Source organism: Sinocyclocheilus grahami, unplaced genomic scaffold, assembly GCF_001515645.1.
Source record: "Sinocyclocheilus grahami isolate Dianchi unplaced genomic scaffold, SAMN03320097.WGS_v1.1 scaffold65.1, whole genome shotgun sequence".
In the NCBI taxonomy this organism is placed as follows: domain Eukaryota; kingdom Metazoa; phylum Chordata; class Actinopteri; order Cypriniformes; family Cyprinidae; genus Sinocyclocheilus; species Sinocyclocheilus grahami.
The window spans coordinates 364,049-387,019 of NW_015505244.1; the positions used below are offsets into that span (position 1 = coordinate 364,049).

At 37.3% G+C, this 22,971-nt stretch overlaps 1 protein-coding gene across 1 annotated transcript in view; it reads left to right on the forward strand.

Moving 5' to 3' along the window:
* Positions 1-22,971, forward strand: part of LOC107585009 (uncharacterized protein C8orf34 homolog) — an 89,407-nt gene that overhangs the window by 8,988 nt on the left and 57,448 nt on the right. Inside the window, exons 3-6 of the mRNA XM_016271814.1 lie at positions 1,603-1,731; positions 2,986-3,014; positions 3,669-3,832; positions 12,347-12,513. Coding sequence (XP_016127300.1) covers positions 1,603-1,731; positions 2,986-3,014; positions 3,669-3,832; positions 12,347-12,513 — 489 coding nt within the window. The remainder of the gene's footprint in view (positions 1-1,602; positions 1,732-2,985; positions 3,015-3,668; positions 3,833-12,346; positions 12,514-22,971) is intronic.

Genomic DNA, 22,971 nt, shown 5'->3' on the forward strand with positions numbered 1-22,971 from the left:
GACCGCCCTCCTTCTGGCTTTAGCATCGGTCAAGCAAGTGGGTGACCTGCAAGCACTGTCGGTCAGTGCTCCATGTCTTGAGTTTGGGACTAACAGCTGTAGAGTTGTCCTCAAACCGAGACACGGCTATGTGCCAAAAGTGCTTTCCACTCCATTCAAAGCACAAGTCATCACCCTCATAGCGCTCCCCAATTCAGAAGGTGAGCAGGGTCCTAATCCACTCTACCCGGTTCGGTCTCTTAGAGTGTATGTTGAACACTCTGGCCCATTTAGGCACTCAGAGCAGTTCTTTGTATGCTTCGAAGGCCACTCTGTAAAGGGCAGCCGGTTACGAAGCAGAGACTGGCTGGATATTAGATGCTATAGACTTAGCTTACACCTTAGCAGGCTTGCAGTGTCCTATAGGCAGTGTTGCCAAGACCACGGTTTTCTCGCGGAATTGGGCTACTTTAACACAGGGTTGTTTTTTAATCTCTGGAAGCGACTCCAATAACCTGATATTTATCCCCTGGAATGCGAATTTTAGCAGGGAACCCCACCAAAAAAGTTGTATTTTACTCCCCGGAACGTGATTTGTAACTGGGGACCACCTCGAAACGCGGTTGGGCTAGTTTTGGGCTAGTTCTGAGTAGCGATTGGGCGGGTTTTCTTGTGAAAACCTGGCAACCCTGCCTATAGGTGTGATGGCCCACTCCACCAGAGGAATGATGACTGGTTGTCGCCATCTACCTTCACTAGATTTTATAATACCTAATCCCCTTTTTAAGTGGAGAGGTTTATGTTATGTAGTCCTCAGCCTAAGTGGCTTGGTCTCATTATTGGCTCATGCTTACAGGAGCCCTCAGTATGGGTGCTCCGGAGCTGGGCTCGTAGAGCGGCTTCGTTCTGCACTTGCTTATAGCACAGCACTATTGGATGTGTTCCCCATAAGCGTCAGCGACGCAACGGGGGAAACCATTCAAAAGGGAATGATCCGGTTACTAATGCAAACTCAGTTCCCTGAGATAAGGAAATGAGACATGACGCTCAGAGCTGACTCTCTTACCTCAGAGAACCGAGGTTACGTTAGTAACCAGAACGTTTGTTCATAGTCAGTTTCCATTTGTTTTAGTTTTACCTCAAGTCATCAGTTACCATGGACATTCATTAGCGAGCACACGTCTTTGTATTTAGTTCATCACCATTGTGTATTACATTGAGTGTTTCCTCTCCCACATTGTCTGGTTTTGTTTGTGTTTATGTTTGCATGCTGTCTCGAGTTTGTTAAGCCTTTGGAGTTTGTTATAATAAATATTACCTTTATTTGGAAACTTGACTGTTCTTCTTTATCATCTTGGACAAAACATGACAGTTGTTGTGTAAAATAAAATAAAATAATTATGATTGTTATTAATGTTTGTAATAACAATATATAATAATTATGATTTTAAACCTTTACTATTTAAACCTTTACTTTGTTTTAACAGTACAATAATATATTTATTTATGTTTAATTTCTATAATTTTAATGATAACAAATTCAAATATTTTGAATAATAATAATAATTATTATTATTATTATTATTACATTTTTAAAAGTATTTTATTTGTCTTCTGTTGCAGTGCCGCGTTCAATACTGCGCCCTACCTGGGACTGGAGGACCAAACCTGAGAGTCGAGACTTTGATGAGCTCAATCACATACTGCAAGAGAGCAAAAAGCTCGGCAAGGCCCTGGAGAACCTGTCCCGCAGTGAGTGAACCGACAGCTACCCAGTGCAACACCTGCATGGAAATCTTAAAGGGGTCATATGATGTTGCTAAAAAGAACATTATTTTGTGTATTTGGTGTAGTGAAATGTGTTTATGCAGTTTAAGGTTAAAAAAATACATTATTTTCCACATACTGTACATTATTGTTTCTCCTCTATGCCCCACCTTTCTGAAACGCATCGATTTTTACAAAGCTCATCGGTCTGAAAAGCGAGGTGTGCTCTGATTGGCCAGCTATCCAGTGTGTTGTGATTGGCCGAATACCTCAACCGTGTGACGGAAATGTTACGCCCCTTAACATACTGTGATGCCGTGTCCCGGAGCGATGAGACAAAAACATTAAAACCCGTTATAAACAAGGCATTTGTTGCATCCAGTGGGGACATAATGACGTCTACTCTACCAGGATCAGGAAACAGTCCTCCATAAAATGCGCTGCACACATCTGAATATTTGGGTTGAACTGTTCTGGAACAGTGTTGTAAATGCAACTTAACCACTGAATTCCAGTCGTTTCCTCTTTTGGAAGGCCTAACAAATATTTTCGCTTTCACAAAAGAAACACACAGCGTCTTCACAACATGGCGGTGGCAGCAACAATAAAGTTAAGCCTTCTTTGTTTGCGTGAACATTTGAGCGCCGTTATGCAAATCTTCCCACATCGTGACGTAGACATGTGGGGGTGTGTTTAAACGAGGCGTTTTAGGAGGGCATGGACGAGTCTTAACTTTTATAAAGAATATCTCTTTGGGTTTGAGATTTTGTCTTTGCAACTTTAGGGATCTTATCTATTCACGAACAGCTTGTTACACTCCAAAGAGAAAGGAAAACTTGAAATCGCACCATATGACCCCTTTAAGGAATAAACTGTGTAACTGTGAATTTTCTTTATTTATTAAAAATATTCTAAAATAAACTCATTGTGTGCAGCTAAAGGCTGTCTAGGTCAGTGGTTCACATCTGGTGGGTCATGACCCCAAAATGAGTTCTGCAGGAAAAAAGCAGTGCCAGAAGCAAATAAGAAAATACAGCTAACTATAAATAAACTAAATAAATAGGCTTATCAAATACATATTAAAAAATATATATTCAAGGTGAAAAAAAATTACACTTGGTACTGTGTAGGGCCATCATAAATTCTGAGTCCTGAAAACAAATTGAGAAACTCTAATTTAGAGTGTCCAATAATCTATTTTCTGATGACATTGATCTGTGAATTATTTCCTTTGCACAGGCATTGCTGTTTCAGATGACTTTGACCTGGTATGATGTTTTTTTCTTCTTCTTTTTATCTGGTATGCTTTCTTTCAGTAATGGAAATCAAATACTGTTATGGATTTGTTAAAGAGATGAAGTAAAGCCTAGTTTGATTGTGGTTTGTGTGAAGACTCAAATAAAAAAAACAAAATAAATAAAAAAGATGAAGAGAGAATCCAGCGAAAACATCTGCCTTAGTCATATTTCTCAGAATACAGTACAGTTTTTAAACTTTAATAGCCTGTGTCTTTTTGGCCGCTTGCCCAGGCTTCCCTCTGTTCCCAATTTAGTATTTCAAATGAATATTAAAACATTTAGCTATTAATGCAAATTTATTTCTTCCTGTAATAATACCATTATAGAGGACATTTTCTCTTAATTGCCAGATGCTGATAATCTAGTGTAAAAGTATAATGTCAAAGCTGAATTTGTTATTACTGCTCACCATGCGTGTCCTCCGTTATTAAAATCTATTCACCGTAAAAATTACTGGCCACACAAGTAGCTTAGATAATGAGTCATACTTCAACATCAGTCCTTTTAATTATCACCTCTGTAATTGATTACTCCTTTGCATAACCACATATTGTTTTTATGTTTATGTCTCTATCCGATCCTCTCTCCTTTTGGGCTCGTCACAACTTGGCCTCCCTTTCAAAGGACCCTCTGGCATATAACTCCATACTGAGGCCACGGGTGGTGGGGGAGTGGGTGGGCCGTGAGGAGGAAGATTCTGACCCCCTTGCGGCTGAGATGCTTCAGCCTCCCGTCCCAAGAGCCAAAACTGAGGGTTGGGTGAGCAAAGACAACAGCCCTGTTGGAAGGTGAGACACACTTTTGTATTTCATTGGATTAGATACCAAAACAAGATCTGCAAACAAATGATAGTAAATGCTTGTCTTTTGAAACCCTTATGACTTACTTTCCTTCGGTGAACACAAAAGGTGATATTTATCAGATTGTTCAAGCTGTTCTTTTTCATTCAATGAAAATGAGTGGTGATTATGGCGATTATTAAAAGCAAAATTTGCAGTGAAAAACAACAACAACAAAAAATCATATAATATATATATATATATATATATATAAAAAATGGCAGCGGTGGTTGCCAGAACTTTATCATAAAAAATATGGAAGCCACATGTTTTAAACATGTTAAAACAGATTAATCTTAAACTTATGAATGAATGAATGAATGATGCATTTATAAAACATTTATAACATTTAAACATTTATAAACTTAAATTTACAGTAATATATAAACCATCAAGAATTCTTGAAATGTCAATTTATGATTTTTCACTCTAAATTATAAGGTGATTTTTTTCACTTCCAAAAACTGTATAATTAACAGTATTTTACTGTAAAATGACATGAAAGATCTATTACAGTATGCATTTTTTTAAAAGTCTTTTTCTGTTAAAATTACTATAATGTTGTGGATTATTGTGGAAATGTGGATTATTTTTATGATCCTTTATGGTGCATTTTTGTTGTTTTGGAGATTGACATCCCATGGTCCCCATCCACTTTCACTGAAATTAAGAGATTGCATTTGTATAAGAGTGTTTCTCCACATTTTTTACTTCCTCTTAAGTTGTTGAAAGGAAAGATCATGACAGCCCATCACATTCTAATTTGTTCTAGAAGAAAAGGGAGTTTTATTTTCATATAAAAAGTGCCGTAATGAAGTAAACCAGAGTTTAATATCATATATCATACTGTATAATGCACTTTCTCTCAATATCTCCATAAAGCTGAGATGTTTTGTGAGGTTTTCTAATCAAAGAATGCCGTAGCCTCCGGTAACCCCACATAAATCCCTCGAGGGGAGATGTTCTTTGAATGTGTCTGCATAGCACAGCTATATCTTTAAAACAGCAATTGCAGCTCCTTGACCCTTTAAAGACGTTACCAGGGTGATTTTAATTGGCTGGTGTTTGAATGGAGGGCAGAGGCTGGCCACAGAGAAAGCAGCTAATTAGAAAGGATCAGATATTAAATAATAACTCATATTCAGAAGTCGGCTGACAGAAGAGACTTCATTCCATTAAAATATTCTCTCACTTGATTACAGTAAATTATGGAGCCTTGGGTCGATACTGCAGGCGTCCCCAGTGCACATAGCTATACAAGCACTGCCAGAGACTTTCATTACAGAGGACGAAGGCAATGGGCTGCTGTGATCTCTAGCCTTAGTCCTCGTCAGTATGAATGAATCATTACAGGAGTAAACACATTCTCCTCTAGCATTGTGCCGTTGGGCTTCTACTGTTCATAACATAGGTTTAGACCTTTGAAGGTACAACAGTTCATTACAGTTGATGCTAGGTGATTGTGGCTTTCATAACTAAACACTGAGCAGTGGATTGATTTTTACTGAATATATTTATTAGGGCATGTTGAGGATGTGGTTTATGATACCGACTTTTATTTGTGTAGCAATTGAGAAATTTAATTGAATGACATTCGCTTTTGTTGATGTTTCTTGCATGTGAATTCTTCTGCTGATGCTGGCGTAATACTGCACTAAAATACGAAATGACAGAGTTTGTTTGTGCTATATATTCAGCTGTCACTTTTGATCAATTTAATGAATCATTGCTGAGTAAAAGTATTAGTTTCTTAAAGGTGCTGTATGTAGGATTGACACCGAGTGGTTGAACTAGGTATTGCAGTCCAAATTCAAAGTATTGGAGAGGGTTTTTTTCACCCGGCCCCTCCTCCTCAGACTTGACTTGACTTTAACTGACTGTAGCATTGTTTTTCAGATAAACAAATATGTTAACTTAGCATGTTTCTTAAATATCTGCAAACATATTATGGTAATTTTATGCTTTAGTAGAGTCAAAAATTTACATACAGCAACTTTAAAAAATAAAAATTAAAATCTTACCGACCCCAACCTCTTGAATGGTAAATTACTTGCAATAGTACTTTATGAACCAGTTCTTTTTAGTAAATCAGAAACATAGCGTGCGATCAGTGTACTTTGATTCCCAAGCAAATGACTCTCATGAATGGTTCTTTTTAGTGATTCAGAGACATACAGTGCAACCAGTGTGGCCAGATTACTGAACGAATGGCTTTTATAAACCATTTTTAGTGAATCAAAAATACACAGCGCAACCAGTGTATTCCTGAACATAGACTGTAAAAAAGATGGACGACGCAACTCCACTTCCTTCCACTATAGAAAAGTAAAACCAAAACATCCTAGTATGGCCATTGTCATCTTGCGCGTCATTTGGAGCTAGAGTCTGCACAGTAGTGATTCATTTGGAGTCTGAGTCTGCGCAGTAATGATCGCAAGGTGGAGCCGTGGTATCAAAGTCCCACCCAAACTCCCACAGACCCAATCCCAAACACATAATCATGACACCACATCCCATTTTTATAGCATCAAATATCTAATTAAAAGCAAACTTGAAAAACAAACACTTGAACCTTCATCAACGTGATAAGAACTACCTAAAATGATGGAAACCATCTTTGGGAAAAAATTATTTGAAGTGTATTTTAGTTTAGCTCACATCCCATTCATTTACATGGAGAGGGTGGGGTTTATGCCCTAAACTGCAGCCAGCCACAAGATGGCGATATAAATATTTTTGCTTCACTTTTCAGGATGTGTGCGGCACACTTACTCCTGGTTCTTTTTAGTGAACCAAAAACATACAGCTAACAACTAATTGTGAGATTAAGTCAGTGTAGTTATTGACTGACTTTGTGTTTTGGACTCTAATTTTGAAGTATACTTTCGTTCCCATTGTTTCTCTGTTCACTTCCTGTGTTTAGTTCCTGTTTCACTTATTTCACTTATTTAGGTTTTTCACTTATTTCACCTACCATAGATATGTATAGGTAGATGCCATTAGTGGCTTTTTCAACGGGCCGCTATACGTAAGCCTTCCGCTATATTGGAATGGTCAAAGACAGTCCATGAACACCTGAGAGCAAGTTGCCTGTATGTCTGCAACCCTATATGCATGTATGAATATATATATCTGCAATAGACTTCAGCAGATGATTCTGCCAAACTAACACAATACAACAAGACGAAGCCGTTAGCGAACACAACATTAAAAGTTACCACAGTTTGAAAACCTGTAAAATTTAGTTAATACATATTAAAAACACAAACCAATACATTCACACCTGTGAAAGTTTATCCAATTACCTCAGGAATTTACATTTTTACAACCAAAGGCTGCGCAATGTTGTGATCTTGAAACTCATTGATTTTTATTGTGAGTGATCACACACTGACAGTTCCAAGATGGCCGATGTCTCACCTTGTTAGCCCTTGTTATAGTGTTTTTATACCACAGTGTTTCCTGTGTACATTGAAACCGATAACGGTGTCTCTTTTGATAATTGATGATAATAGTGCCCTGCTTTCGTCAAGGTTACATTCTTCATGGTTAAAGCAGTGGTGCACGACCAATTAATCAGTGTAGCTTATTGGTGAAAATAATCACTACACTACAAGTACGTTTTGGTCAGGCTTTTTTGCAGTGTATTTGTTTTGAACTTGCTGTAAAACGAGGACATTTCCGGGGACAGCTCCAGTCGGGGACAAGACACCAAAAATCGGGGCTGTCCCCAGATAACGGGGACGTCTGGTCACCCTAATTGACAGCCCTAGTTCAAACCTTGCTTTGTCATTCAAGACATGAATCTGCAAGTCCCCATGAGTAGGGGATACAAATCTTCCCAATAGCCCTGCACACGTGCTGAAGCATAGCAGGGCTGTTTTCAACACATGTTCTGCAATTTGACATAGAGGAAGAAAACGGCGGCTTCTCTGTATAAGTGACCACTGCCTTCCCTCTTCTGGAACGAAACACTGTTTTTCCTTCATAACCTCACCCTAGAACAGCGAGGCTCTCCTTAGCTGTCAGTCTTCGGGCGCTGCAGACAGACGGTGGAGGACATCTGGGAGAGAGTCGAAGCTGCTGGGAAATTAGGTGGAGGCAGAGGTGGATTCTGGGAATGGTTATTGTGACTGATTATAGAGATAATAAAGCCTCAGTGTGGGACTCCTATTCCCTTTACACACAGACGAAATATTATAAAGCGTAACCCCCTCGTTCTCTCTCTTTTTTCTCCCCTCCTCCCATTCCGTTTCCATCAAACTCCTACGCTTCACGTCGCTCTTCTTTCCTTGCATTCATAAACATCCCCATCAACCCACTCTCACTGGAGGGTTTCAGTCGATGACATTCAAGGGGTCTAAATGCTCAGATGTACAGTATACTCAGCTGAGACCGTTTGACTCTTTTGCAGCCCCTAAAGTGCCTACTTTAGTTTTGATTAAGGGCTAGGAGTCAATCCCACTGTTCTTGTGGTGGCATCAGATATGCAGTGTTGTATTGACCTTATTTGCTGCAGCTCCAGAATGATTAGTCACATGGCATTTACAGCTCAGCTTACTGGCTTAAAAAAAACTGGCTGCAGAACTGAGCATGCATGATTTTCTGTTATTTTGGTTCATCCCAATGACATAAATCTTTTGATTCTATTGACCAAGAAGACTAGTTCAGATTACTTAAAGTTTCGTTCAGACTTTTTTTTTTTTGAAGCTTCCATCATTAAACCAATGTCTTTTGGAGTCACTGAATCATCTTCTCAAGAAATTTGTAATTCTAATTCAAAAGTAGATCATTACTGAAACAGCACTTTCTTCCCTTGTATTCATCTGGTAACTCTTGAAATCAATTACAATTATCAGTGTCAGTTTCAAAAAATCTATTATTATTATTAGTTATTTAATGTTTATTGATTGATTGAAGCAATATAACAGCACTCATTTTATTCCCTTTTATCCATATGTTAATTCTTGGAATTGATTACAATTGATTACAATTATCAGTGTCAGTGTTTGTTTGTTTATTTATTTGTTTGTTTCTGAAACACCATAACAGCACTAATTGTATTCCCTTTTATACATTGATTACAATTGATTGCAATTATCAATGTCAATGTTTATTTATGTATACTCAGTCTGAGCCTTGTTGGAGAGAAGGTAACCAAACCTGACTTCAAAAAAATAAGTTCAGGAAAATGAGGTTTTACAGTCTTTGCTTGTCTTATGTAAATAAAGTATCCATAATATATGCAAATACAAGAGGGGAGACAGAGAGTTCACTGCTAATGAGTATTATGTATCACTGCCATCTGTAAACGCTACTAAACCACCAGCTGACCTGCGATCAGTGAATCTGCATTCACCACACTTCTCACTTACTACATAACACTTCCCTAATCATTTGTACTTAAAACACAGATTTGCTGTGTATTTTGAGGCATATTAAGGTTTTTGTCAGCAACCAAGAATGGCATGCATCACTCTTATTATACTGACCAATTTGCAGCATTTTGTTTGGTTAACTTTTCCAGGTCGGAATCCATCTTTCCTCCATTCTTCTTGCATGACTTTCACATTTATAGCCAGTTGACTCCACATGGCCCATGTGGTCTGTGTAATTTCAAGCTATTTACATCATGGTTATTCCATATTACTTCATTCTCAGCTTTGGTTTTGTGGTCTTGTTTTTCTTTTTTGAAGCAGCGAATGATTCTGTGGATACAATCTGTTCTGCCAGGAGGACGTTGTGGAGAGTTTCTCATCCCACAGGAACACGGCAGCAGTACAACTTTAGTTCTGTCTAACAAGGCTTCATGTCTCCATACCAACCCACGCAAGGGTTTACATAGTTTCATTGAATTGGACTCATCTGAAGCAATATGTTCTCAATTTCATTTTGTTTTAGTAGCGCAGTCTCAGATTCATTGTTTGAAACAGTTTAATGATTTGAACCCTGGTCAGGCCCCATCTGAGAGACAAGCTCTTCTGCATGACAGGAACAGAAATGAGTAAATTGAATGTTTCCATTTATGAAGCTTGTTCCTAAATCATTATTTGTATCGGCTGTGCTTCACTGCATTCTGTTTACCACATTCCCCTCCACTAGAACAAGTGCCTTATTAAGTGAAATGACAGGATAAATCAGAATCAGAAGAAAGAGCTTTATTGCCAAGTATGTTTGCACACAGGTCAAATCAGGTCACTAATTGCACCTCTGTGTAATTAAGCCATACTGAGCTGGAGTTGTCACTACAGTAACATTTGTATTTATGTGAAACTCTTCCAGGGTCCTGTACTGTACAGTAGATATTTGTTAGACTGAGATATTGTGGGCTGAAAGCCACTGTTGTGAAATTCATTGTGCAAATTATTTTTTCCCCGCTCTTCTATGCATGAAACAATTAATGTAGTGACATAAAGGTTTAATGGAGTGTTTGATTCATACAGCTTTCTGCTCACAGAATGAATAACATATTTGATTTCAGAGTTTTCATCAGTTTGTTCACATTGAAAATATAGGATTGATAATCTAATTTAAACCTGGAAATCAAAAGGTGTTTTTAAGGGACACAAACTAGATGAGAAAAAACGCTTTTTAAAGTTTCATTCATAAAAAAGCTGATCTTTCATGGATTATTGTGGGGGGGGGAAGACTCTTATGAGAGTCTTCCTCTCATAAGATTGCTTAATGCTGAATTTTCATGAACTGCAATGTTTTTGGTCTTATGTCAATGTTTTATGATACATGATATACAGTATTATATTTGTTTTAACTGTATAAATTTGCAATTTAAATAATATTCATGAAAAATGTAAGGAAATAAAAAAAATTATAAACAATTATTCAGCAAATAAGAATGGAATAAATAAAAGCACAAGTTGTTGGAAAGTATGTATAAGGTGTCAATTATACTGTAAGCATTGTGTTAAAGCTTATAATAGCACCAGTTGAATCAACACAAACAACATTTCTGAGGAAAAATATGAACTATAAGTAAACTTACACTTATTCTAAGTTAGATCCACTATTGTATGCTGTATGCATATCATAAAGTACCTTAAAATAATATTTTTTTCAAAAAAATTTTTTACAGCACTTCAAGTTAAGCCATTCTTAGAAAAGAAAAAGTCAAATATTTTTTTCTATAGGTCTATCATAATGCGTGCGGTAGAGGGTTAAAAAGGCCTACAAAATAATCCCAATCAAGTGCAGAATATAGTGAAAATTAAAATGACAGTATCTGTTCTGAAAACTCTTTGTTTCTTCTTGTGTTTCATACAGTGAAATATGTGCTCATATGAATGTTTATGAGCAGTGGGACATGTGTCTCAGCATTGCTGACGCTGTAGTACACTACTGGAGAGTTGGGAATTGGCTGAGTGACACCCAATTAGGGAAAAAGGTGAAAAGGGCTAAATGATTCATAGTAGAGAGATGTGCAGTATTATTATGGTCATTAGCATAGTAATGTTCAACTCAGGATATTAAAACACTGCTTTGGCCTTAACTTTCGATTATCTGTGAATAATGTCATTCCAATAAGATAACAATCAAATGAAACCTCTGCAGACTATTTTTATCGGTATTTATCGACATGGGAATAATTTTGCCAGTATAGACATGTGAAGTGCAGCATATGTTCATTATTCGTTCAATTTATTTCTCCATCAATTTGCTCAAAATTGAATAATTGAGCTGGTATTTCTTGCCCAGGAGCGAACCCATATTTTCTGGCTACTTTTAATTAATTAAAGATTTGTAATATAGATAAAAGTACATAATCAAATTTGTTCTCGTGTTTATATATTAATATAGATGCAGGATTGCACATGTAGTTTAGTTAAATTCCAAAAGTGGATTTTTGCAGTGATTCCATAGAATAACCTTTTTGGGTTCCCCAAAGAACATTTCAGTGAACAGTTCTTAAAATATTTTTGTATTATTGTTATTATTACTGCGAAGGACATTTTAATAATATGAGATCCTTTTTCTACTATAAAGATTTTTTTGTGAAATGGAAAGTGCCCATGGATGATAAAGCTTCTTCGTGGAACCATAGATGCCAATAAAGAAGCTTTATTTATTTTTTTATCAGTGAACAGTACACTATTGCATAGACTTTTTAGGCAGAAGTTAATTGTGGAGGGAAGATTGGAGGATAATGATTGTGAAGTTGCTGAAATGACTGAGAACCTTTTAACAGAGAGAGCAGTCTGCTGATTTAAGCTGATCTTAAGACAGTTTCCTCTTTTCTCATATAAAGTTTAAGAAAGAAGGATATTAGATATCAATGTTTGTTGAGAATGATGGTGATCCTCTTGAAAGCATGTTTATCTTATCAAAAAATAAATAAATAAATAAAAATTAAGCTACCTTATATATCCAGGTTTTCCAAGACCTCTTCAAAGTAACCACTGTTCTAGATATTAAAGCTATATTCAGTTTCCCCTCTCTCTCTGTCTGCAGCCTGAAAATGGAGACTAAGTGTAAAGGCTTAAAACAGCAACAACAGAATCACAAGAAACTTCTGGCAGCCATGTTGTCTCAGGACTCGTTTGACTCCATGCCTGACTCGGCCCCCTCAGTCACTGAAGACGAGATGGAAGATGAGGATGATGCCATGGAGCTGCTGGGTAATGAGTGAACACACACACGCAGAAATATCACTCTAGTTTGTTTCTCACTTATTCCTCCTCATAAGCACATAATCTACAGCAATCATATTCTCACGCATTCCCAAACACAATTACATGTTTGTGGCTTATATCACCACTGATTTTGAAGCATCATCTGCAGTCTGCAAACTATGTCCTGAATGTCGTTTGATTGCTAAAGCACATTCAGCATCATCAAAAGACTATCTCCTCATATCAGCACTGTTACTAATAAGATTTCATACTTTCATGAGAGGGAGTTCACATGTAGTATATAAAATATCAGTTATACAATTCTTGTAATATGTATTGTGAATTATAGAATGGCAAACATAACACTAAAAGACAGGGTGTCATCCAATGAAAGTTGTGTATGCATGTAAGATGAAAATGATCTTGCGCAAAGGTTTTCAGCTATGTAAACCCATAAATTGTTGTTGAGAAATTCAGATTATTCTACTGTAATATATTCTACATATACGACACAATATCAGTGTTGTTCATGTTAAATCAAACTATTATAACTAATAAATGATCAACTATAACGTCCCAGGTTACGTATGTAACCATGGTTCCCCATGGAACGAGACGCTGCGTCAGAAAACGCTAGGGGAACGCCTTCAGCGATACCAAGCTCTGAATCATATGTGTTATCAGTCGAATTGAAGCAGCGGACTGGCAGAGGACGGCCATGCTAGCTGCTCTAGATACCTCCGTAGAGGTAGCGAGCCTCTTAGTACCGCTATGTTTCCGGACGAGCTCCGCTCCTTATTTATGCTGCTCATTATAATATAAGGCATAATATTGTTTGCTTGTGTAACTGATGTTTGTGCAACTGGCGAGCTCTTTGACGCCCTCCGTATCAATCTCCTCGGAGAAAGACAGGCGGAGCGTCGCGCCCTCTCCCCGGGGGGGAAGTACCGCAGCGCGGGCTTCCGAACCCCGAGAGCGGGCGCTGGATCTGGTGATTAGCAGATCCATACGCGAAACCCACGAGCACAGCCGCCGCTCCGCCTCGGCGAAAGCGGGGCCGGCACCGCGAGGAACGCTAGTGAAAGCTCCCTCCTCAAAGAGAGCCCTCTGAGAGCGAAACAAGGCAGTTACAACTATGCTTCGCTCGCAAGCAAACCACGCACAGGCTGTGTGTGTCCCCACTCGTGATATAACTTTATCTTTGGGCAGGGAGGAACACACAACCTACAACGTGGCCTGCTCTCGCCCTTGAAATGCTTTGTCCTTGCATGAGCTTAGACATAGCTGGAGCTTATAGACTTTGGACAGACAACAATAAATAAGACTCACAGAACATAAATCGTGACCGACACACACAGAGAGCTTCGCTGAATGACAGAAAGCTGGCGCCGGTGGCACCTCACATGCTTTTAAAGCTTCCTGGTCATGACGTCACCCGCCGCGGACGTCTCGCCCATCGTTCGACTGATTACACATATGATTCAGAGCTTGGTATCGCTGAAGGCGTTCCCCTAGCGTTTTCCGACGCAGCTCGAGTTCCCGAAGGGGAACTTACATTTTTGGTAATTGAAGTAAATCTGATATAGAACAAAATATAAATATTCAATGAAATCTTAAAATGAAATTGAAAACATTTATTTAAAACAACAGTTTTCATTTAAATAATATAATTAAAACTAAAACTGAAATAAAAATAAAGATAAATAGATTATATAAAAACATCAAATTGACAAATGCACATAAAATGACCATAATTGGAATTCAAATTCAAATTCAAACTGAAAATATAAAAATAAACGCTAATTCAAAATATGAATAAATACTGTAATATTATATAGATAACACTAAAGTAACACAATATATACTGTAAATCGGTGATTATGAACCACTGTTCACAGATTGGCAAGCAGACAGCAGCAAACAGCACAGTTATAAAATTATACTTGGAAAAACAAGGACAAATGGCCATGGATTGTATTATACTATTCTCAACAGATTGTCACATTTAGAATCCCTATGAATCACTATGATTTATCCTGGCTGCTCCAGTGATTACATGAGCATGACATAAGTCCCTGTTTCTGAGCTGGTGCCAGACCACCCCTCAGGTACAAGAGCTTTGTAGCAGTTTAGCTCTGAGGTGTTAGCAGGTTGGTCCCTGCATGGGTGTAAGACGTAACCCAGTGCCTCCCACACAAAATACAACCTGTGCTTCCATGTGGCAAATCTGCCGTTTTCAAACTTGAATAGAATTAAAGTTTGAATATATGAAGTGTTTCAGTTTTTAGAAAGCAGACCTTAATCTATAACTGTTTTAAAACACTTTAAGGGATATCCTTGTGAAAAAGAAACATCTTTAATAGTATTGAATGTACACTTGTAATGTACTTCAAATATATAAATATATATATATATTTAAATATGCAGATATAATATTAATTAAATAAAAGGCTACTTGAGTGCACTTAGGGAGACTTTAATGATTATTAACACACTAACGTAGAATTTTAAAAAGTGGATTTTGTAATAATGTCAAATTAAAAGTGTTGCTTTAAAGTAAATTATTATGTTTTAATAATCTTTTGTCATGGTTGTCAATCTTGTCAAAACTTACAAGTTTAAATAGAAAGGACAATATTTAGTTTGAGTAATTATTGCATTTTAGTTATATAAATTGTATTTTAGTGTCGGCACTGAAAACCTCATGAGCTGCGCACCGACATGTAGCGCCGTTGCGCTTCGGGGGTCCTGAGTTTGAGTCCTGGCTCACGGACCTTCCCCGATCCCGTCCCCCACTCTCTCCCACTTCACTTCCTGTCAACTTACTGTCCTGTCGAAATAAAGGCAAAAAATGCCAAAAAATAAATTGTGTTTTAGTTATCTAAATGTTTGTCAGTACATTTGGCAGTACCATATTTAAAAAATAATTTGAAATAATTATTAAATTAAATATAAAGCTGTACATAATTCCTGCTTCAGTGGATCCAAAATAAATAAATAAATAATAGTTCATCAAAATTGCATTTAATATAAATTTAAACTATAATACATTTTCATTTACTTGCAATTTATTTCAGTTAACATGCATTTAAGTATCCAAAAACAGCACATTAACCATAATATTTATGTAATAAGTATTCTTTTTCAAAATAGTTCACCCAAATATCAACACTCTGACATCAATTGCTCACCTTTTGTTTTGAAACCTTCATTCTGTCTTATGTTAGACACAAACGGAGATATTTTGTGTAAAGTTCACGTTACTCTTTTCAATACGATGAATGTGAATGGCAATCATAGCCCTAATGCAAGACTGCCAAGGCAAGGTTTTGAGTAAATAACAACTTAAAAATTGTTTGTTTGTCACAAAGCTATCGCATGGCTTCAGGAAACTTGCACAATTCATATGCACTGCTTTTATGATGCTTTCATAGTGCTTTTAGAGCCTTTTGTCCTGGTCACTTTCCACTCTCATTTCTTCCACATTCATTTCATCTACTTTTGTGTTCCACATACTTCTTTGGAGCAACATGAGTGTGAGGAAATGGTGACAGAATTTTCATTTCTGAGCAAACTATCCCTTTAAATAACCTTTCAAGCATCAGCGTTTATTCCTGAAAGTGAAGAAGATTTTCATCAAGTGCCGGTCGTGTTCTTGTTTTGTATGTGAGGGTAAAGAGTTTGCCTTCTGACACTCCACACAGAGACCTGTCTGGGGCTGAATTCGTTTTGTTCTTTTTGCCGGATGCGGTGTGCCCTTGGTTGTGTGTGTCTGTTAGCAGCGACCTGGTGAGCTAAACTACTGCACTGGGGCTTTCTCCTGCAGAGGATGCTGGGAGATAATGAGATTTTGTGTGCTCTGAGGCAGCAGCAGAGAGGGCATGCGGAGCTTGGATGTTGGAATGGGAATACTTTAGTGATATTTTAACAAACCTTTTCTGTTCTCCATCAGTTTTTTCTCTGACTATTAGGGATTGCTCATTAAAACTCCCACTTAATTAAGTCTAGTTTGACTTCTTTGACTGAGAGAGCATGTTGTAGAGCTCCCTGAAACTTTCCAATTGCACTTGCCATCATTATAGAAGCTCACTTGACTGCCTGCTAGAAAGCCTCTTTACCCTTAGCAGAAACGGACTCTCAATAACTCAGTAACTGCAAAAGAAGATGTCTAAGGCTATGTTCAGAATTATATATACTTCTATACTAGTAGTACTTTTTTCAGAAGAATATAGTCTATTATGTATACTGTGCATATGTATACCTACTACAGTCATGGCCAAAAGTTTTGGCAGTGACATAAATTTTGTGTTTTGCAAAGTTTGCTGCTTAAGCTGTTGTGGTGTTCATTCACATTGTTTCTAGATTATTGTGCAGAGTGATCAGATGCATTTTAAATAATTTCTAAAAGCTTTATTGGCCAAAAAATGAACTTTTCACAAAAAAAATAACTGTTTTTAGATCCTGACACAAAACCAGCTAACATTAATTGACTAATCATATCAGCAGCACATGTGAAAGTGTGAATGAGTACTAGTCAGCTAAAATCACTATCATACTAATTAGATTGTAAGAGCAGACTGATTGCTATAAAAGGAGGGAAGAAGAGCTTCCAATCTTTGTGTTCTTGTTAGCAATGGTTGCCTCCAAAGAAACACGTGCAGCCATCATCGCTTTGCATCAAAATTGCCTCACAATGCAAGGAAATTGCTACAAAGAATATTGCACCTGAAAGAATCATTTGTTTCTCCAGTGGTTCTCAAACCTGTCCTGGAGTACCCCCAGCCCTGCACATTTTGTATGTCTCCCTCATCTATCACACCTGATTCAACTCATCAGCTCATTAGTGGAGACCGCAAGACCTGAAGTGGGTGTGTCAGATATAGGGAGATACAGGTGCATCTCAATAAATTAGAATGTCGTGGAAAAGTTTGAAACTCGTGTATTAAATAAATTAAATGCACACAGACTGAAGTAGTTTAAGTCTTTGGTTCTTTTAATTGTGATGATTTTGGCTCACATTTAACAAAAACCCACCAATTCACAAATCTCAACAAATTAGAATACTTCATAAGACCAATAAAAAAAACATTTTTAGTGAATTGTTGGCCTTCTGGAAAGTATGTTAATTTACTGTACATGTACTCAATACTTGGTAGGGGCTCCTTTTGCTTTAATTACTGCCTCAATTCAGCGTGGCATGGAGGTGGTATGGAAGCCCAGGTTTCTTTGACAGTGGCCTTCAGCTCATCTACATTTTTTGGTCTCTTGTTTCTCATTTTTCTCTTGACAATACCCTGTAATGTCTCTGATTACTTAATTTTAGGGTTTCATTCAGGGTTTGAAAGGACTCGAATCTGAAAATTCAAGGTCCACCTGATTAAAACTGAATTCCAATTTGATAGTTTACACTTTAAATCAACAGTTGTCCAGCGAGCCGTTGACCTCAGTATATTTTAACAATTTGAATATTTGTATTTCCCTGGCCACGGGCTAATACATTCTTTGATAAGTAAGCTACGAGCTAGGTAACGTGATCTTGGGAAGGTTTGACTTTAAAGTTATACGACACCAGACAATGATTCTTTATAAATGAAACACAAATTTTATTGGCTATTCTAGATTACATTAAAACTAAGCTAAAACATACACATACACACAAAGATTCAAGGAAATTAGTTAACGGAGTTGCATGAAGTTTTCAAAGTTCTAACTCGTTTCCACGAGTGGTTTTAAATTCAGCCCGAGAGAATTACAAAGCAGAGATTTTCTTATCTTTACTGCTTAACTCAATTAACCAGTTCAGCACCTATTTCAGCAGATGTAAGATTTGTTTGTACTTGCGTTTGCTAAAATCTGAAACGGGGTTCCGGTTTTGGCTGCTGGAGGGAAATTCCTGCTGGAGGGAAAGCCCTCGTTGGATTGGTTGGTTGCCGGGTTACGGAAGAACCTCGAAGTTCGTCTAAGAGAGTCTTTTGCTTAGCTTTAGGCTTTGAAGTTCGGCAGTCGTGGAGTTTCAACTGAAGTGTTTGAGTTCTGGAGTCTCGCTTGTGCGATGTTACGGCATGGGAGTGCTTTGTCACACTCACCAAAGAGAGTCTTGAGAGAGAGAGAGAGAGTGAGCGCCAGCGAGAGGGCTTTGTGTCCATTTTTAAGCAGGCTGACTTTTGTCCATCCCACAGGTCGTTGTCCAATCAGATGGTGGCTCCGGGGTTTAGCCACGCCCTGTGTGGTTCCTTTCCGTGCACAAGTCACGTGCTGTTCATGGGGAGTATTTATGCAAGTTTTTAAGAACTTCTTATAAAAATATCATCACCGGAAAATTATACAGAATATACAATTTTCACCAACACCAATGTTCGGCGAATAAAACAAGCTTTCATTCAAGCTCAATATCGGGTAGTTTGCATACACATTAATAATCTTAATTACTAAAAGGTGTTATACCACATTGGTTAAACTTGCACCGATTACAGGAAACACATCACACATATATCAGACATAAAACATATTATTTGTGAATATAGTTGCCATTTTATACTTTTAAATGATTGTCTCTTGAAATGTCTGTGTAAGTTCTGTTTCTTTGTTGCAACGACTAAAGCACGGTTCTGTTGGAATGCAGGATGTGAGGGGAATCCTGTGTTCATTTACCGGATCATCAAGAACTTCAAGTAGAGAGGTTCGACTGCAGTGAAAAAGTCTTCAGGACATCCCAGAGTGTCCAGCAAGTGCCAGAACAGTCTCCACTCGAGGAGTCAGCTATGGAATCGTGTCAGCAGCAGTGCAGAGCTTGCTCAGGAATGGCAGCAGGTTGGTGTGAGAGGATCTGCACGCACAGTGAGGCCAAGAATTTGACAATGGCCTGGTGTCAAGAAGGGCAGCAAAGAAGCCACTTCTCTCAAAGAAAAACGTCAAGGACAGACTGAAATTCTGCAGGAAGTACAAGGATTAGACGGCAGAAGACTGGTGCAGTTATTTTCTCTCATGAAGCTCCCTTCCGACTCTTTGGAACATCTGGAAAATTGATTGTCAGCAGTGCAGAGCTTGCTCAGTAATGGCAGCAGGTTGGTGTGAGAGCATTTGCACACACAGTGAGGCTAAGACTTATGGACAATGGCCTGGTGTCAAGAAGGGCAGCAAAGAAGCCACTTCTCTCCAAGAAAAACGTTAAGGACATGCTGAAATTATGCAGGAAGTACAAGGATTGGACCGCAGAAGACTGGTGCAAAGTTATTTTCTCTGATGAAGCTCCCTTCCGACTGTTTGGGACATCTGGAGAATCGATTGTTCCATGAGTCCTGTGTTGTGCCAACAGTGAAGCATCCTGAGACCATCCATGTGTGGGGTTGCTTTTCAACCAAGGGAGTGGGCTCTCTCATAATTCTGCCCAAAAACACTGCCATGAATAAAGAATGGTATCAAAACGTCCTGCAAGAGCGACTTCTTCCAACGATCCATGAGCAATTTGGTGATGATCCATGAATTTTCCAGCATGATGGAGCACCATGTCACAAAGCAAGAGTGATAAAGAAGTGGCTCGAAGATCATTACACTAAAATTTTGGATCCGTGGCCAGGCAACTACCTGGATATCAATCTCATAGAGAACCTGTGGTCAGTCCTCAAAAGGCGAGTGGACAAGCAGTGCTCTGATTGGCCCACAAATTGTGATCAACTCCGAGAACTAATAAGGCAAGAATGGATCGCCATCATTCAGGATTTAGCCCAGAAGCTAATATCCAGCATGCCAGAGCGAATTGCAGAGGTTACGAAAAACAAGGGTCAACACTGTAAATATTGACTCATTATATTTTTTTGCCAATAAAAGCCTATACAATTTATGATATGCTTATCGTTGTTTTTTAGTATACCATAGAAACATGTGGAAAAATAATCTACAAATACTGAAGCAGCAAACTTTGCAAAACACAAAATTTATGTCACTGCCAAAACTTTTGGCCATGACTGTACATTTGCTATTATGTGCAATAGACAAGGTTTTAAAAAATTGTAATGCCAATGACCTTCAAATATGATGACCCCCCTCCTTAAATAGCTATATATTTGCACATAGAGAAAATACAAATACATAACTATATACAATATGTGTGACTAGAAACTAATTTATATTTTTGTAAGAAAATATAAATGTTATTGTTATTAGTATGACATTTTAAAAACAAATTTAAAATTAAAACATTATTTTAACGTTTTATTTTTAACAAAAATTTAATTGGCTTATATTCTCAGTGATCTAAAAAATATTACTTTACTTTTACTTTTAATTAGATTATTATTTTAATAAATAAAAATAATTAAAATACTCTAATTAAAAGTGTACATATATATATATATATATATATATATATATATTTTTTTTGTACAAGGATTGGACCGCAGAAGACTGGTGCAAAGTTATTTTCTCTGATGAAGCTCCCTTCCGACTGTTTGGGACATCTGGAGAATCGATTGTTCCATGAGTCCTGTGTTGTGCCAACAGTGAAGCATCCTGAGACCATCCATGTGTGGGGTTGCTTTTCAACCAAGGGAGTGGGCTCTCTCATAATTCTGCCCAAAAACACTGCCATGAATAAAGAATGGTATCAAAACGTCCTGCAAGAGCGACTTCTTCCAACGATCCATGAGCAATTTGGTGATGATCCATGAATTTTCCAGCATGATGGAGCACCATGTCACAAAGCAAGAGTGATAAAGAAGTGGCTCGAAGATCATTACACTAAAATTTTGGATCCGTGGCCAGGCAACTACCTGGATATCAATCTCATAGAGAACCTGTGGTCAGTCCTCAAAAGGCGAGTGGACAAGCAGTGCTCTGATTGGCCCACAAATTGTGATCAACTCCGAGAACTAATAAGGCAAGAATGGATCGCCATCATTCAGGATTTAGCCCAGAAGCTAATATCCAGCATGCCAGAGCGAATTGCAGAGGTTACGAAAAACAAGGGTCAACACTGTAAATATTGACTCATTATATTTTTTTGCCAATAAAAGCCTATACAATTTATGATATGCTTATCGTTGTTTTTTAGTATACCATAGAAACATGTGGAAAAATAATCTACAAATACTGAAGCAGCAAACTTTGCAAAACACAAAATTTATGTCACTGCCAAAACTTTTGGCCATGACTGTACATTTGCTATTATGTGCAATAGACAAGGTTTTAAAAAATTGTAATGCCAATGACCTTCAAATATGATGACCCCCCTCCTTAAATAGCTATATATTTGCACATAGAGAAAATACAAATACATAACTATATACAATATGTGTGACTAGAAACTAATTTATATTTTTGTAAGAAAATATAAATGTTATTGTTATTAGTATGACATTTTAAAAACAAATTTAAAATTAAAACATTATTTTAACGTTTTATTTTTAACAAAAATTTAATTGGCTTATATTCTCAGTGATCTAAAAAATATTACTTTACTTTTACTTTTAATTAGATTATTATTTTAATAAATAAAAATAATTAAAATACTCTAATTAAAAGTGTACATATATATATATATATATATATATATATATAATTTTATTTTATTTTTTTTCTCCTGAAACTATGCAGATTTTTATGTTTCTTACTGTTAGTAAACGAGTGCTGTCAATAAAAATAATTACAATTAATCTAATGATTTCGACCAGTTTTTAGAAAGCAGAATGAAATATAAATATGCAGTAATACTACTAATACATTAACTGCACATGGCCTATGCCTCACTTCCCATCCCTATTTTCTGCTTACCAGGAAACACACTCCTCTTACTGTGGAACTCTAATGCGTTAAATAAATATTGGATATGGTTTGCAGAGATGTTTTGTAACATTGTGTGTATAGAAAAAAAGCCATATAAATCATATTTTACTCCAAATGATTATAGATTTATTGATTCAATAAGAGAGATATACAGTGGGTACGGAAAGTATTCAGACCCCCTTAAATTTTTCACTCTTTGTTATATTGCAGCCATTTGCTAAAATCATTTAAGTTAATTTTTTTCCTCATTAATGTACACACAGCACCCCATATTGACAGAAAAACACAGAATTGTTGACATTTTTGCAGATTTATTAAAAAAGAAAAACTGAAATATCACATGGTCCTAAGTATTCAGACCCTTTGCTGTGAGACTCATATATTTAACTCAGGTGCTGTCCATTTCTTCTGATCATCCTTGAGATGGTTCTACACCTTCATTTGAGTCCAGCTGTGTTTGATTATACTGATTGGACTTGATTAGGAAAGCCACACACCTGTCTATATAAGACCTTACAGCTCACAGTGCATGTCAGAGCAAATGAGAATCATGAGGTCAAAGGAACTGCCTGAAGAGCTCAGAGACAGAATTGTGGCAAGGCACAGATCTGGCCAAGGTTACAAAAAAAATTCTGCTGCACTTAAGGTTCCCAAGAGCACAGTGGCCTCCATAATCCATAAATG